The sequence below is a fragment of the Orycteropus afer genome, unplaced genomic scaffold (genome assembly GCF_000298275.1).
Source record: "Orycteropus afer afer isolate SDZICR_OR568_19922 unplaced genomic scaffold, OryAfe1.0 scaffold00756, whole genome shotgun sequence".
Lineage (NCBI taxonomy): Eukaryota > Metazoa > Chordata > Mammalia > Tubulidentata > Orycteropodidae > Orycteropus > Orycteropus afer.
The window spans coordinates 312232-327689 of NW_006922343.1; the positions used below are offsets into that span (position 1 = coordinate 312232).

The 15458-nt window shown below is 41.1% G+C and overlaps 1 protein-coding gene across 1 annotated transcript in view; it reads right to left on the reverse strand.

Moving 5' to 3' along the window:
• Positions 1-15458, reverse strand: part of MADD (MAP kinase activating death domain) — a 54209-nt gene that overhangs the window by 23753 nt on the left and 14998 nt on the right. Inside the window, exons 21-29 of the mRNA XM_042783229.1 lie at positions 14557-14657; positions 13719-13802; positions 13248-13406; positions 9127-9235; positions 8828-8890; positions 8469-8589; positions 8268-8373; positions 6454-6564; positions 4680-4787 (exon numbers count right to left, since the gene is read on the reverse strand). Coding sequence (XP_042639163.1) covers positions 4680-4787; positions 6454-6564; positions 8268-8373; positions 8469-8589; positions 8828-8890; positions 9127-9235; positions 13248-13406; positions 13719-13802; positions 14557-14657 — 962 coding nt within the window. The remainder of the gene's footprint in view (positions 1-4679; positions 4788-6453; positions 6565-8267; positions 8374-8468; positions 8590-8827; positions 8891-9126; positions 9236-13247; positions 13407-13718; positions 13803-14556; positions 14658-15458) is intronic.

Here is a 15458-nt window from a genome sequence, read left to right on the forward strand (position 1 = left end):
AACAGTGAGATATCCTATCATCTCACCCCAGCAATAACAGCAAAGTTCAAAAAGGCAGAAAACAACAAATGCTGGTGACGGTGTGGAGAGATCAGAACTCTCACACATTGCTGTTGCTGAGATGGCCATGACTCATAACAATCCTAGCCACCACAGAATGAAACAATGCCCAGTCCTGGGCTATACTTCAGCCATAGTTGAAGCCACTGTGTCAATCCATATCGTTGAAGGTCTTCTCTTTTTTCACTGAGCCTATACTTTACCGAGCATGACATCCTTCTCCAGGGACTAGAGGGGACTAGAAGGAACCATCCCTGGAGAAGGACCAAAGTAGGTGAGACGAAGGCAAAGTAGGCATGACCAAAGTAGGTGAGATGAAGTCTGGCCATTCTTACTTCCAAGGAACATTCCGGCTGCACTTCTTCCAGGACAGATTCATTAGTTCTTTTAGCAGACCACGGTACCTTCAGCATTCTTCTCTAACACCACAACTCAAAAGCATTGACACTTCTTCAGTCTTCCTTACTCAATGTCCAGCTTCTAAAGGTATATGAGGCAATTGAAAACACCATGGCTTGGCTCAGGTCCACTTTAGTATTCAAAGTAACATCTTTGCTCCTTAACACTTTAAAGAGGTCTTCCGCAGCAGATCTGCCCAGTGCAATACAATGTTTGATTACCTGACTGTTGCTTCCATGGGTGTTAATTGTGGATCTAAGTAAAATGAAACTCCTGTTAACCTCAATCTTTTCTTCATTTATCATAATGGTGCTTTTGGTCCAGTTGTGAGGATTTTTGTTTTATGTTGAGGTATCATCCATGCTGAAGACTATAATAAGTACTTCAAGTCATCTTCACTTTCACAAGCAAAGCTGTATCATCTGCACATCTGTTATTAATGAGTCTTCCTCTAATCCTGATGCTGTGTTCTTCTTAGTATAGTCTAGCTTCTCAGATTATTTGATCAGCATATAAATTAATAATATGGTGAAAGGATACAGCCTTGACACACACCTTTCCTGATTTTAAATCACATAGGAGCCCCATGTTCTGTTTGAATGACTGCCTCTTGGTCTATGTACAGGTTCCACAAGAGCATAATTATGTGTTCTGAAATTCCTATTCTTTACAGTATTATCCATAATTTGTTATGAACTACACAGTTGAATGCCTTTGCATACTCAATAAAACACAGGTAAACATCTTTCTGATATTCTATGCTTTCAGCCAAGATACATCTGATCAGCAATGAGATCCCTTGTTCCATGTCCTCTTCTGAATCCAGCTTGAATTTCCAGAAGTTCCCTGTCAATATACTACTGCAACAGTTTTTGAATGATCTTCAGCAAAACTCTACTAGCGTGTAATATTAATATTATTTTACAATTACCACATTCTGTTGGATTACCTCTCCTTGGAATGGGCACAAATATGGGTCTCTTCTAGTTGGTTGGCCAGGGAGCTGTCTTCCAAATTTCTTGGCATAAACAAGTAAGCGTCTCCAGCACTGCATCCATTTGCTGAAACATCTCAATGGATATTCCATCAATTTTTGAGCCTGGCTTTTCACCAATTCTTTCAGTGCAGCCTGGACTTCTTCCTTCAGTACCACTGGTTCTTGATCATATGCTACCTCCTGAAATGGCTGACTGTTGACCAATTCTTTTTGGTACAGGAGCTCTGGTAGAATAGAGTCTAAAGTGTATGACTCCTAACCAGAAGGCTGGCAGTTCAAACCCACCAGCCACTCCTCAGAAGAAAGATTGGGCAATCTGCTTCCATAGAGATACCACCTCAGAAACTCAAGGAGGGGTTGCTAAGAATCAGAAACAACTCTTTGCCCACAGAATCCTTCAATACTGTAACTCAAGGCTTGAATTTTTCTTTCAATTCCCTCAGCTTGAGAAGTGTTGAGCATGTTCTTCCCTTTTGGTTTTCAAATTCCAGGTCTTTGCACATTTCATTATAATATTTTGTCTTCTCGAGCCGCCCTTTGAAATCTTTTCAGCTTTTACTTCGTCATTTCTTCCATTTGCTTTAGCTATTCTCCATTCAAGAGCAAGTTTCAGAGTCTCTTCTGACATCCATTTTGGTCTTTTCTTCCTTTCTTGTCTTTTAATGACCTTTTGCTTTCTTCATGGATGATGTTCCTGATGTCATCCCACAATTTGTCTGGTTTTCAGTCATTGGTGTCCAATGTGTCAAATCTATCCTTCAGATGGTCTCTACATTCAGGTGGGATATAATCAAGGTCATATTTTGGCTCTTATGGACTTATTTTAATTTTCTTCAGCCTCAAGTTGAACCTGAGTATGAACAACTTGATGGTCTCTTCCACAGTCAGCTCCTGGCCTTGTTTTGACTGATGATATTATGCATCTCCATCACCTCCTTCCACAGATGTAGTCGATCTGACTTCTGGGTATTCCATCTGGCAAGGTCCACATGTAGAGCTGCCACTTATGTGGTTGAACAAAGGTATTTGCAAAGAATAAGTCATTGGTCTTGCAAGATTCTAAAACATGATCTCTAGCATCATTTCTATCACCAAGGCCATATTTTCCAACTACCAAAGCTGCTTCTTTGTTTCCAACTTTTGCATTCCAATCACCAGTATTTATCAATATATTGTGATCGCATGTTTGGTCAATTTCAGACTACAGAAGTTGGTAAAAATCTTCAATTTCTTCATCTTTGGCTTTAGTGGCTGGTGTGTAAATTTGAATAATAGTAGTATTAACTGGTCTTCCTTAGAGCCATATGGATATTATCCTATCACTGATTACATTGTACTTCAAGATGGATCTTAAGATGTTCTTTCTGATGATGAATGTGATGCCATTCCTTTTCAACTTGTCATTCCTGGCATAGTAGACCATATGATTATCTGATTCAAAATGGCCAATACCAGTCCATTTCAGCTCACTAATGCCTAGGATATTGATCTTTATACGTTCCAATTGACTTTTGACAACCTCCAGTTTTCCTAGATTCATACTTTGTACATTCTACGTTCTATTTATTAATGAACGTTTGAAACTGTTTCTTCTCACTTTGAGTTGTGCTCCATCCGCAAATGAAAGTCCCAAAAACTTTACTCCATCCAAGTCATGAAGGTCAACTCTACTTTGAGGTGGCAGCTCTTCCCCAGTTGTATTTTAAGTGCTTTCCAACCTGAGGGGCTCACCTTCCCTCACTATATCAGACAATGGTTCACTGTTATTCCAGAAGTTTCCCAGTAATATATCAGACAGTGTTACACTGCCATTCATAAGGTTTTTAGTAGCCATTTTTTTTCAGAGTGGATGGCCTCAAGCTTCTTCTCAGTTTGTCTTAGTCTGGAAGCTCTACTGAAACCTGTCTACCATGGGTGACCCTACTGGTATTTGAAATACCAGTGGCATAGCTTCCAGCCTAACAGCAACATGCAAGCCATGTATGAAAAACTGACAGAGGAGTGGTGGTACACTGCTGGTGGGATTGTAAACACCACAATTCAAAGTCTGGTAGGACTGTAAAATGACATGACCAATGTGGAAAACAATGACACATCCTCAAAAAGTTAAGAAACAGAAATATCATTTGATCCAGCTTCCCATTACCAGGTACATATCCTGAAGAAGTGAGAGCCAGGACATGAACTGATATATGCACACCCATGTTCATCGCAGTACTATTTGCAATAACAAAGATGTGGGAAAACCAAAACGGCCATCAACGCATGAATGGATAAATTGTGGGTATGGTACATACACACAATGGAATACTATGCAACATCAAAGAATAATGAAGAATCTGCAAAACACCTCATAACGTGGATGAACTTGGAGAATATTAGGTACAGTGAAATAAGTCAATCACAGAAGGAAAATATTGTATGAATCCACCATTATAAAAAGTCAAGGAAAGATTTACACATGGAAAAAAACTTTCTTTGTTGGTTACGGGGGATGGGACGGAAGCAAGGGAAAAATGCTAGCTAGATAAGAGACATGTAATGATCTGGATGAAGGGAAAGGCCATATATCAAAAGAGCGTGACCAACAGAGTAACACTAAAGAAGAGGAAGGCACAGAAGGTGCAAAGACAAGAGGTACAAAAGAAAGACACAAGGAAAAGGTAACCATAGGGAAGAAAGGAAGAAAACTGTTAAATTGTGGAGATTTCAGTTAATGTCATAAAACAGAATGTGTATGAACTATTGAATGGAAAACAATTTTGCTCTGTAAACTTTTACCCAAATCACAATAAAAATTTTTTAAAAGAAAAAAAGAAACGGTGAGAAATCATCTATCATTTGAATTATTTGCATAATAGCCTGACAATAGCCTGATAAATGGATCCTGAAAGATGAGTGAGATAAATGGGGAAAATACTGTGGCATTAGTTCGGGGAGTTCTCTGTGACTCTCAAATGTTGCTCTGGGCCCTTGTATGGATTAGCATCTAACAAAAAACCAAACCAAACTAAACCCATTGTCATCAAGTTGATTCTAACTCATAACAACCCTATAGGACAGAATAGAAGTGCCCCACAGGGTTTCCATGGCTGTAATATTTATAAAGGCAGACTGTCACATCTTTCTCACAGCAAAGCAGCTGGTGGGTTTGAACCACTGACCTTGGGGTTAGCAGAACACTTAACCACTGCGTCACCAGTGTTCCTTGATTAGCACCTACCTCCATGAAAAAGATATCTCCATTTGTGTCTGTCCCTGCATGTACCACAAACGTCTGCTTCTTCATGTGCCGGCTGCCACTGGACCGGATAGAGAGATCACGTCCATTCTGAGGAAAGAGAGATCTTTTAGGAACATGCAAAAATCCTTCTCACAGTGACCTCTGGGCCAAGAACCCTCCATTCAGCAGTTAAATTCATATCTTCTTCCTTAGTCAGCACAGTCTCATCTGCTGGTCACTGGCCACTAGGAAGGTCTTCTCAAACTGTGTGGTCTCAGGAACCCTAAACTATGAAAAATGAGGACTCCACAGAGTTTTTGTTTAATTAGTTATGTTTATAGATATTTATTACATTAGAAATTAAAATGGAGAAACTTTAGAAATATTTATTAATTCACTGGAAAACAATTAATGATTTCACAGTAATAAATCCATTACATAGCTCCATAAATAGTGTATTTCTTTTTTAAATAAATTATCATTTTCTCAAGGGGGAAAATTATCATTTTACCAAGAGGGGAAAAAAAGGAGTGATCTTTGTTGCAATGTACTGCTTTGGTTGAGATAGTGAAGAAAATCTGGTCTCACAGACATGTTCTATGAAAATGGAGAAGTATTTGAACAGCCTTTTCAGATGAATGCACATGTTCTTCTTCGACATTATTCTAACACTCAAGAAGTAGCGCTTTCTTAAATTAGTTCCAATGTGGAATCTGAAAATACACCAGTAAACGTTTCATAATCTGTTTAATGAAAATCCATCAGTCTACCTTGTATTCTGAATGAATCTTTTACTCTATATTTGAATTTGTAACATTACACATTGGTCATTTGGAAAATACTAGCTCACTAAGGTATGCAGCTCTTTCAAATGCCAACACACTTCCTCACACAACAGAACAGACTCCCACTTTAAATACTGGGAAGCTTCGAGTTCAAAAGTTTTAAGAAATTCTAATTTTAAGTCAAAAGCTTGAATCTTATCACTGGCAAAAAAATAATGCCAGCTGTTTTCCTTGAAATAACAGACTCACTTTATTAACTTCAAAGAGAACTTTTGCCAAAACCTAACTCTGAATGACTAGTTTTTCAGTTACTCTCTCAAGTAAACATGATGTTCCATGAACAAAGCAGCTAGTTCACCTTGCAGCTCTAAATAATGAAAATTGCTTCTCCTCAGAACAATGTATTTTGGTTTGTAGCAGAAATGCTGCTTGTATACACAGAACACAAAACGGATGAATAATTAAAGATCAAGATTTAACAAAATTAATGATTTTAATTGTTTCATCAAAGATATTCATAAGTGAAACTGGCTTTTTGTCTGTTTAAACTGAGACTGTGTGGTGACGCAGCAGGTAATAGCTATCAGCATGGTTTGGTGCCACTGCCTAGATTTGTGTTAAGACACCAGCAGTTTTACCCTACCATCAGTGCAAATGTCAACACAGTGAAAAAGGCAAATAACATCTGAGTATTACTATGAAAATCATTCTGACCTTGCAGATTCTCAGGGGTCAGCAGGTCACACACTGAGAAGTACTGCACTAGGGTAGTTTTAGTCCAGAGAATCCTATCACAGAACAGAAGGGCTAAAGCCTCATCTAGAGTCAAAGATATATGGCCTCCTTTTCAAACCTGGGGATGAACTGGATTCCACAGTGACACAAGCCCAGAAAATACCTGTGGGGAAGCATGGCCTGAAGGTCCAAGCCTGAGAAACTGACAAGTGCAGTGGAAGGGGGAATCTAAGGAATGATCCACATGTGCTTACCAGGTTTGCTAGCTGATCAAGCAGTTCATTGATTTGCTGGCTGTACATAAGCCCAATGTGGGACTTTCCCATTAGGCGCCTCACCTTCTTCCGGATGTCATTCTTATTTACCTGGAAAGCAAAATGGGATCTTAACAAGGGTGGGCTCTGCTGTCAACAGAAGCAGAGTGAAGAGAAGGTACTAGCAAGCTTCCTACTAACTGAGAAGAGACCACATAACTGAGTTGGGAGAAAACGTTGTATTCTGCCAATGTGCTAGAAGAAAAGCCCTGGCTCTACCCACAGGTCGCTTCTGCAGGTAAGTCACTCTTCAAGTAGTTTGGTTGAAGTAGAGTGGGGTTCCAGGGGACACTTCCTCCCAATAATTTAGAAACAGTGAGTAGTGATACCCGGGCTTCAACTGGATGTGCTCTGGTGGTGTAGTGTCTAAGGCATGTGACTGCTAACCAGAAGGCTAGTGGTTCAAACCCACTAGCCACTCCTCAGAAGGAAGACTAGGCAATCTACTTCCGTAGAGATACCACCTCAGAAACCCAAGGAGGGGTCGCTATGAGTCGGACCTAACTTGACGGCAATGAGTTTGTGTTTTTTTGGGGGGTTGGGTTCAACTGTAGCTTAGACGCCTTCCTAGGGTTAAGGATCACCATCGTTTCCCTACCAGATTGAACTAGTACCCCTGCCTGGAGTTCAACAGAGTAAACCATACAACGAAAAATGAAACAAATCAGGAGGGCTTATAAGGAATTATCTGCATCTCATCAACCAATCCCTTCAAATTCAAGGAGACTGGGAAGAACAGAAAGAAGTTCTGGTGGTGTACTACCTAAGGCATTTGACTGCTAACCAGAAGGTTGGTGGTTCAAACCTACCAATCACTCCATGGAAAGAAGACTGGGCAATCCATTTCTGTATAGATTCACTGCCTTGGCAACCCAAAGGGGTTGCTATGAGTTAAAATCGACTCATTAGCAGTGAGTTTGGTTTTTGAGTTTGGGGAGAACAGAAGGGGGAGAAACCTAGGGGCTCATTCTCAAAGCAACTCTCTCTAACCTACCCATCAAACTGAATGCATTTCCCTTTCAGAGCAGAACTCTTCTGAGAACATACTTCTTCCACAGCTAGAACACCAAATACAATCAAACCAAACTAGAGATTATCACAACTTTTTTAATGGGTATTTCTTACTCAGCTATGGAAAATTCTATACGATAAAGGTTTGGGGCTAAAAAGTGAATTCTGAGCTTCCTTTCTAAGGTTTCAGGACCCACTACTCAAAAAAATAAATATTTTAATTCATTTTATTCTGTGGGGAGTTCTGTTTGCTAAAATTAGTTAGCAAAGGGAGACAATTTAAAATTAAAAACAAATCATGTGGAGTCATCCTGGTGGTGCAGTGGTTAAGCGTTCAACTTCTAACCATAACGTTGGCAGTTTGAATCCACCAGCCACTCTGTGTGAGAAAGATGAGGCAGTCTGCACCCATAACAATTTATAGTCTTAGAAACCCTATGGGACAATTCTACTCTGTCCTACAGGGTCACTATAGGAATCAACTCAATGTTGTCAGAATCAAGTCAATGATAATAGATTTTTGTTGTTGTTTATTTTTATAGTATCATCAATCACCTTTACATAGTGCTTAGCCAAACAACTTGGCAATTTCAGGTAAATGGATTATGTGTGAGCTAGCAAACAGAGAGGCTACCGACTTTCAACCATGAAGAGAACCTTAGGAAATGCTCTCACAGCTTCACCACTGCCCCAGAATTTAGAAAACAGGAACAGTAGCTGGGCAGAAGCAAAGCTGGTATTACCTTCATCAGCAGCATGTAGGAGATGAGGTTGTGCAAAAGAGTGGCCAGCAAGCGGTCTTCATCATCCTCCAGGCGCTTCTGGTCATGTTCTCCCAGGGACAGGTACCTGGGCAGAAACCCAAGACAAGCCAGGGGAGATCACAGAACTAACTGGGAGGAGACTGAATTTACATATTCCCAAGGGTTTGCTAAGCCCAATACCTGTCAATCATTTCCTGCGGACCTTGGTCCATACCCATCCCTTCTCTCTCCAACATCACAGCATCTAAGAATGCATCTTCCCAGAACTGCATTTGGTCCCATAAAGTAGAACGCTCTTTGCCTGTGTAGAATATAATTTGTTCAGGGGCTTATTCAACATATAAACAATACAGCTGCCAAACCAAAATGAAGAGTAAACTCCAGAGAAAAGGTAGGCATTACAAATTCCAGGGTAAAGAAAACCCAAGCCTCTCTACCCCAAATCTAATATTCCTGCCACCAGCCCCAGTGCCTTCAAGTGAGGCCCAGCCCCTCCCACAGTGGATGGATGAACACAGCACACAAAGAAAGGTGGTTACTTATAGAAAAGGTCTCCATAGCAGCATCCTCTAACTGGTCCCACATGGATCCTTTGTCCCTTCCTGCCAGTTTGTGAGCAGGAAGGAGCATGGTAGCAAGAAAGGAAGGAAAGGAAGACAGAAAGACAGAGGCTATTGATTATCTCCAAAATCCATTTTTTTCCAGACCTACTAAGTTGCTTGCTTCAGATATAAAAATGCCAGTTAACATCAACCATTAGTTATGGTCAGTGCTGTCCTATCCCTTGCTGAACCCAGTTTTCCCCCAAGGCAAGGGGCCATCCCAGTCTGTTTCTCACCTAGGAGTCCCTCGTAGAGATAGACCCGCTGGCTTACATCTTCAGAAGAGCGAATGGGGCTGCCCACCAGCTTCTCCTTCGCACTTGCCTTTAAGCTGTGGGCTTTACCCTAGAGAGAAGAGGCGGTAGGTCAGCTGTCAGAGGCATCGATGAACAGGGCACAGAAAACCAAGCAGCTCAATAAGCTCATACACCGGCGGCCAGCCACAAGCATAAGCTCCACCAGCCCTGCCTCTGCTACTCTGCTTGCTGCTAGGTTTGACTAAAAGTCAATCTGATAATCCATTCTTCCTAAATCATGCAATCAAGTTTTCACTTCGACTTATCTTTATTCTATAAAGTTCTTTTCTCCAAAAGAAATCTAGGCAGATTCTCTACAGCAGCATGACAATAGAAAGAATACAGGGTATGAGGTCAGAATGACTGAGGTTCAGACCCTTGCCTCTGGTTAGTTGTGAGGCCTGAGGAATGAAATGTAGCTTCTCTAAGCCTCACGAGCCTCATTTATAAACAAAGGCTACAATACCCACCTCAAAGGACTATTAGACTGGAACACACATGGTTGGTATTTGATAAATGCTCATGTTCTCTTTCCTATGTTTTCTTTTGGCATAATGGTTGAATGTTTGGCTGCTAAACAAAAGGTTGGTGGTTCGAACCCACCAGTGGCTCTGCAGAACAAAAGACCTAGAAATCTGCTCCCATAATGATCATAGCCTAGAAAACTTTATAGGCATTTTCACTCTTCCACATGGGGTCGTTATAAGTTGAAATAGACTTGACAGCACATAACACCTTCTCTTACTGCCCCTTAGAAATATCACTCACTTTATTACCTGCCACTTCTGCAATACTAGACCTTCTATTCATCCAAAACAGAATTTTCAACTAAGTAAGAAGGAAGTAATACTACACCCATTTCACAACACATGAAACAAAATAACCAGAGAAGCAACTCATCAAACATAATTAGGTAAAGATGTGACTAAATGTCAGTCTCCTGGTACATAGCCCAGGACTTTATTCATTGGACTACCATGACTTAATATAATTTATTGCTTGCAAAACCAGCCTGTTTTGAGCTAAGAAGTTTAGGTAACTGCACTCGGCAACTCAACTGTGTAAAGAGCCCATGCCTGCCAGCACAGGACAAGTAAGATTTGTCCCAGAAAGGTGTCAGGAAAGATAGCACACAGCTAAATCTTCTTTTTTTTTTAATTGTAGTCTGAGTGAAAGTTTACAGAGCACATTAGTTTCCCGTTCAACAATTTGTACACATTTTGTTTCCCCTCTGGGTTTTCCCTTTCCAATTGTCCTTCTTTCCTGACTTTACTAAATGAGTTTTTGCCAGATAGCTATTCCATAATATTTATCTTAATGTCCAGAATGGAACCATACTGGAAACATTTAAAATATTCTTATTAAAACCAATCTGTTTGGATTCAGGGAGAATCAAGGAGAGTTCCGGTAAGATGGTGGAATAGGCAGAAAGACTGCACAGACCCTCTTCAATAAAGAAAAGGGAAACCAATTAACACAGATGCAGAAGATAATCCTGGACCCCTGAGCCTTGAAAGGAAGGATATAGAAGTGGACTAAACTCCAACTAGCAGAAGAATTTGCATGAAAACACCAAAAAAGGAGACATATAGAGCTGTGGTCTGACAGCAATCCTGACGGCACAGACAGCTTGGAGAGTGCCGAGCGGTGGTAGGAAATAAGAATTAATCCAAAAATCGGCCCTACTAACCAGGGTCTGCAGGGAGGACTGCTCTGGTGGCTGGGGAATAAAAGGGGAAGCAGCGAAGAAAAGGTAAGGGCTGTGCTGTGGACTTTTGCCTGTCCAGAAGGTGCAGCCATTTTGAATGTTTACAAGTGGCTTGACCATTTTAGATATTTAAAGCGACAGTGTTCTCCCACATTCCAGGGACTTAAGAACAGGCTCCACTTGTCGGGAGCCGCAAGGACATTCCGGACCCGGACAACTGGAAAGATGGTTATTCAATTGTGATTTTTGTCTAACTGAGTGGAAGAGAGCAACAGTCCCCATATGACACAACTACACCCACACCTCCTGCAGCTTCACTTACTGAATGAGAGCCACTACTTCCTTCTCCACCAATGGGCCAACAATAAACAACCACCACCAAGATCCTGACTTACCCTTGGCTGCTCTTACACAAACAGTTAACAGAGATCTAAATACAACAATACCACGATGTCTCGGAGACAAAAGACCGTTACAGTCTACACAAAGAATCAAGATAAAGTGGTAGAAACAAGGGAGCAGGATACAGACCCAAAACATATCCCTGAGGAAGAAGCAGCATTGGAACTCTCTAATAAGGAATTCAAAAGAATTATATTTAGGTATCTTCAAAGGATTGAGAGACAGAACAAGGAAAACACAGACAAAACCCCAGATTCAGGGAGAATTAAGATCTATTCACCTGATAGCTGTGCTGACCCTCAATCCTTCATGCTTGCTCTATCGGCAGCACATTTACAGAAGGCCCTCGGCATGGGAATGATCTCCAGGGTGAAAGATTTGATTTCATTTAAATTTCATCTTCTAATCCCCACATAAATCAAAGACAAGGATATGCAAGCTCTTGTAGAGAATATCCATTCTCATTCAGTTTAATAAAGTGGCAAGTGTACCAGAACATTAATATTGCCTAACAGGGCATGTGTACACTGAAAAGTAGGTGTCTCAGGAAGTATGTCTTTGAAAAAGAAGAATCTGTTTCAATCCAACCCACTCTTTGGCTTATTATGTGACCTAGGGTGAGTGCTTTGTTTCTTGAAGCCCTTTTCCCTCACCTGTTGAGAAAGACTACTCCTAGCAATCTATTAGCTAGCTTTTGGAAGTGGGAATCATGTTTTACTCATCCTTGTTTCTTTAGTACAGAACCTGATACTTAGTAAATCACCTGAAGGATGTTTGTTCATTAATGAGTGAAAACTTCACATAATCATTAAGAATATACCAAAAGAAATCCACCCTTGGGGATGACCTTTCAGTCAAGCAATAGACAGGCCTCTACAGTGAACACCACCACCCGAAAGGAATGTTCTCCTCAGACCAATCAACCTTATGAGATCAAAAGTCTTTGCCCAAAAACAAAGCACAGAAGGCAAGAAAGGACAAATGGAAAACCCAGGGAGGAAGTGGGAAAAGCAGCTGATGCATTAAGGGGACTGCAACTAATATCAAGAAACAAAATGTGTATATAAACTGTTGAATGAAAAACTAATTTGTTCTGTAAACTTTCACCCAAGCCAAAATAAAGATAACAAAAATGAATATACCAAAAGAAATGCTATTTTAAAGGTCTATATAAACAGAGCAGTGACAAGACTAAAATTGGACTAGTTCACAGAAATAGGTAGACTGACACTAAATGAAAGCTGTAATTGCCCTGACATTGCCACAAAGGCACTGCTTTGTCTATTTTAAGTACAGGGTTATTACTACATAGCATTTTAAGCCCTTATCTGACTGGGCGAGGAGCCTAACTCATCAATGATTCAGGAGAGTACTCTAAAGCCCCAGATCACGGAGTCAAATGATTATGAAAAACCCTAAAGAAATATTATCCATCCTTTGTTCATTTGCTCATTTGAGTAAATCTGTCTTGGAAGGACAGCCACAATGCTCACAAGAAGCGAGGACGGTAAGACTTTGTCTCGTGTACTTTGGACATGTTACTAGGACACACCAGTCCCTGGAAAAGGACATCATGCTTGGTAAAGTAGAGGATCAGCAAAACAGTGGAAGACCCTCAACAAGACGGATTAACACGTGGCTGTAACATGGCAACGACTGTGAGGATGGTACAGAAACAAGCAACATTTCATACAACATTTTTACTGGACTAGTTCACAGAAATAGGTAGATTGACACTAAATGAAAGCTGTAATTACCCTGACATTGCCACAAAGGCATTGCCACATGGGGTCACTATGAGTTGCTAATGACTTGATGACACCTAACAACAACAATGCATTTCTTACTTCATTTTTTCTTTCTTATTGTCTCTTGAGTTTTCACTCTTTTCTAGCACACCTCCCTCTCCCATTCAAGCAATGGTCTTCCTTGGTTAGTCAACAAAGCTTACAAAGATGGCGCTTGTGGCAGAGTTGGTCTCGATTTCACTATCAGACAAAGTGGCCCGAGAACTTGCCAAGTGGGCACTGCCCTCACCACCTGGTCCATCACCTGCATTGCTGCTCAGGTCACTATCTGCTCCAAGGGTCTCTCCAGAACTATTACTCACCTGAAAAGGAAAAAAGGTAGTAAGGGATATTCCCCCAAGGAATGCCAAGCTTTTAGAGCTCTCTGATGCCATAAGAAATTATCAAATTCCAAAGATGTCCAGTAGCCTCTTAAAGTACAAAATGAGGAGAAGCCCTGAATGAAATCCCAGAGTCTGATACCACGTGTACAGACCTATGACAGGTAATATCTACACCATGAAAACCCTGATGACCTGAGACTCAGAACAGCCTCTTATAGAGGAAACAGCTCCCTTTTCCAAAGGAGAAATTCACATCCCACCCACCAAGATGCCAGTGTGGTGTTCCCCTACCACGGTGCTAACTTCAGAATCCTGACTCGAGCTTCGGATCATAAGAGCTGGGCTCACACCAATGACAGAGTCTGGATCAGTCCTCTGAAAGAAGACACAGGGATGCAGGTACATTAAGGAAGGTGTCCAGTCTGCTCTCAGTTTCCCTCAGCAATACTGTACCCTCTTTCTTTTCCCATCCTCAGGAGAGCTGTTTTTTGAAATGTTCTCTCTTTTTTCCCCCCATCAATATAAGATACGTATGACTTACACAATAAAAATAAGTAATAGGCATTAAGGAAACACATGCATACTGTAGAAAATACATGAAAGAAATGAAAAATAAACCATAAATCTACCACCCATGTTAACGACTGTTTTTTAGTGTGTTTCCTTCCAGTTTTTTCTACATACATTTTGAAAATAAAATTGGAATCATGCTGTACACAGCTTTGTAAACATTTTATCATATCACTAAATTTTTGAAAATATAATCTTTAATGTCTACTAAGATTATATTGCTATATTATATTTATTTAAGCATTCTCCTATAATTGGACATTTATGTATTTTGAGGAACTCTAGTGACACAGTGGTTACAGCACTGAGCTGCTCATTAAAAGGCTGGAGGTTCAAACCTACCAGCCACTCTGTGGGAGAAAGATGAGCTTCTGTAAAGATTTACAGCCTAGGAAACCCTACAAGGCAGTTCTACTCTGTGCTATAGTGTCGCTATGAGTCGGAATCAATTTGATGGCAGTGGGTTTGATGGTTTGAGGTTGTCTGTCTTTTCCCTTTAAAGATGCATTCTGAGATAGTAAATCTGATCCTCGCAATTCTCAGCAAGGATGGCACAAACCTGGGAACCAGATGTCAGGCTCACACCACTGTCTGCACTGATCTGGGACTTTTTCTCCTCTGTCTCACCAAGGTCAAAGGCAGGTTTGATTGTTTCAGGTCCTGAGTAGGGGAAGACTTCTGGTTACTCAGTGCACAAAGGACAGGGGCAGGCTAGTGAAGGGAGTGGGGCAGCAGCACAGCCTTGTGTCCCAGGCTTGTTCAGCATGTCCCAGTCACCTTTCCAAGGACTGCCCCCTCAGGACCCACTGGAAAAAGAAGTCCCCACATGCCTTAAGAACCAAGTAGAATGGATTAGATCTGGTTTCAAGGGGTTCTGCAGCCATCTTCTCAACCTGAGAACATTTAGGCAAATCACCTTAAAATAGAAAACCTCCACAAACAGAAGTCTTAACCACATTCCACTGCTTTCAAGAGTCAGAGTTTCATGGTGCCTAAAACCAATTAGGGGTCCCCAGTTCACTCAGTGTTTCCCAAACAAACGTCTCCAAAGGGGCTAGAAAAGATAAAGGTCAAGGCCAATGAGATAAAGAAACCCCAGCTGTTTTACTGGACACTGCCTACCCCACCCTATGACTTCTACATCCAAGACAAAAACCACCCATTTTTTACCCCACCCACCCACAATGGTATGGCAGAAGGACAGAATGACAGAAAGCAAGAAAGCGTGCCTAGGCAAGCCACCAAATAGAGTTGGGCAGCTACAGACTCAACACGGAGGGATAGCAACCATCTCTGCCAACTGTACCCACAGGCCTTCTAATGGGTGAGGGAGATACCAGCCAATGAGGGGCACTAAAACAGGCAAACGTTCTTCCCACCAACTCTGAATCAATAGAGAACCAAGTTCTAAGGGACTTTACTCAGTAGACACCCTGATTACAGCCTGACTGCTAGGTGAAA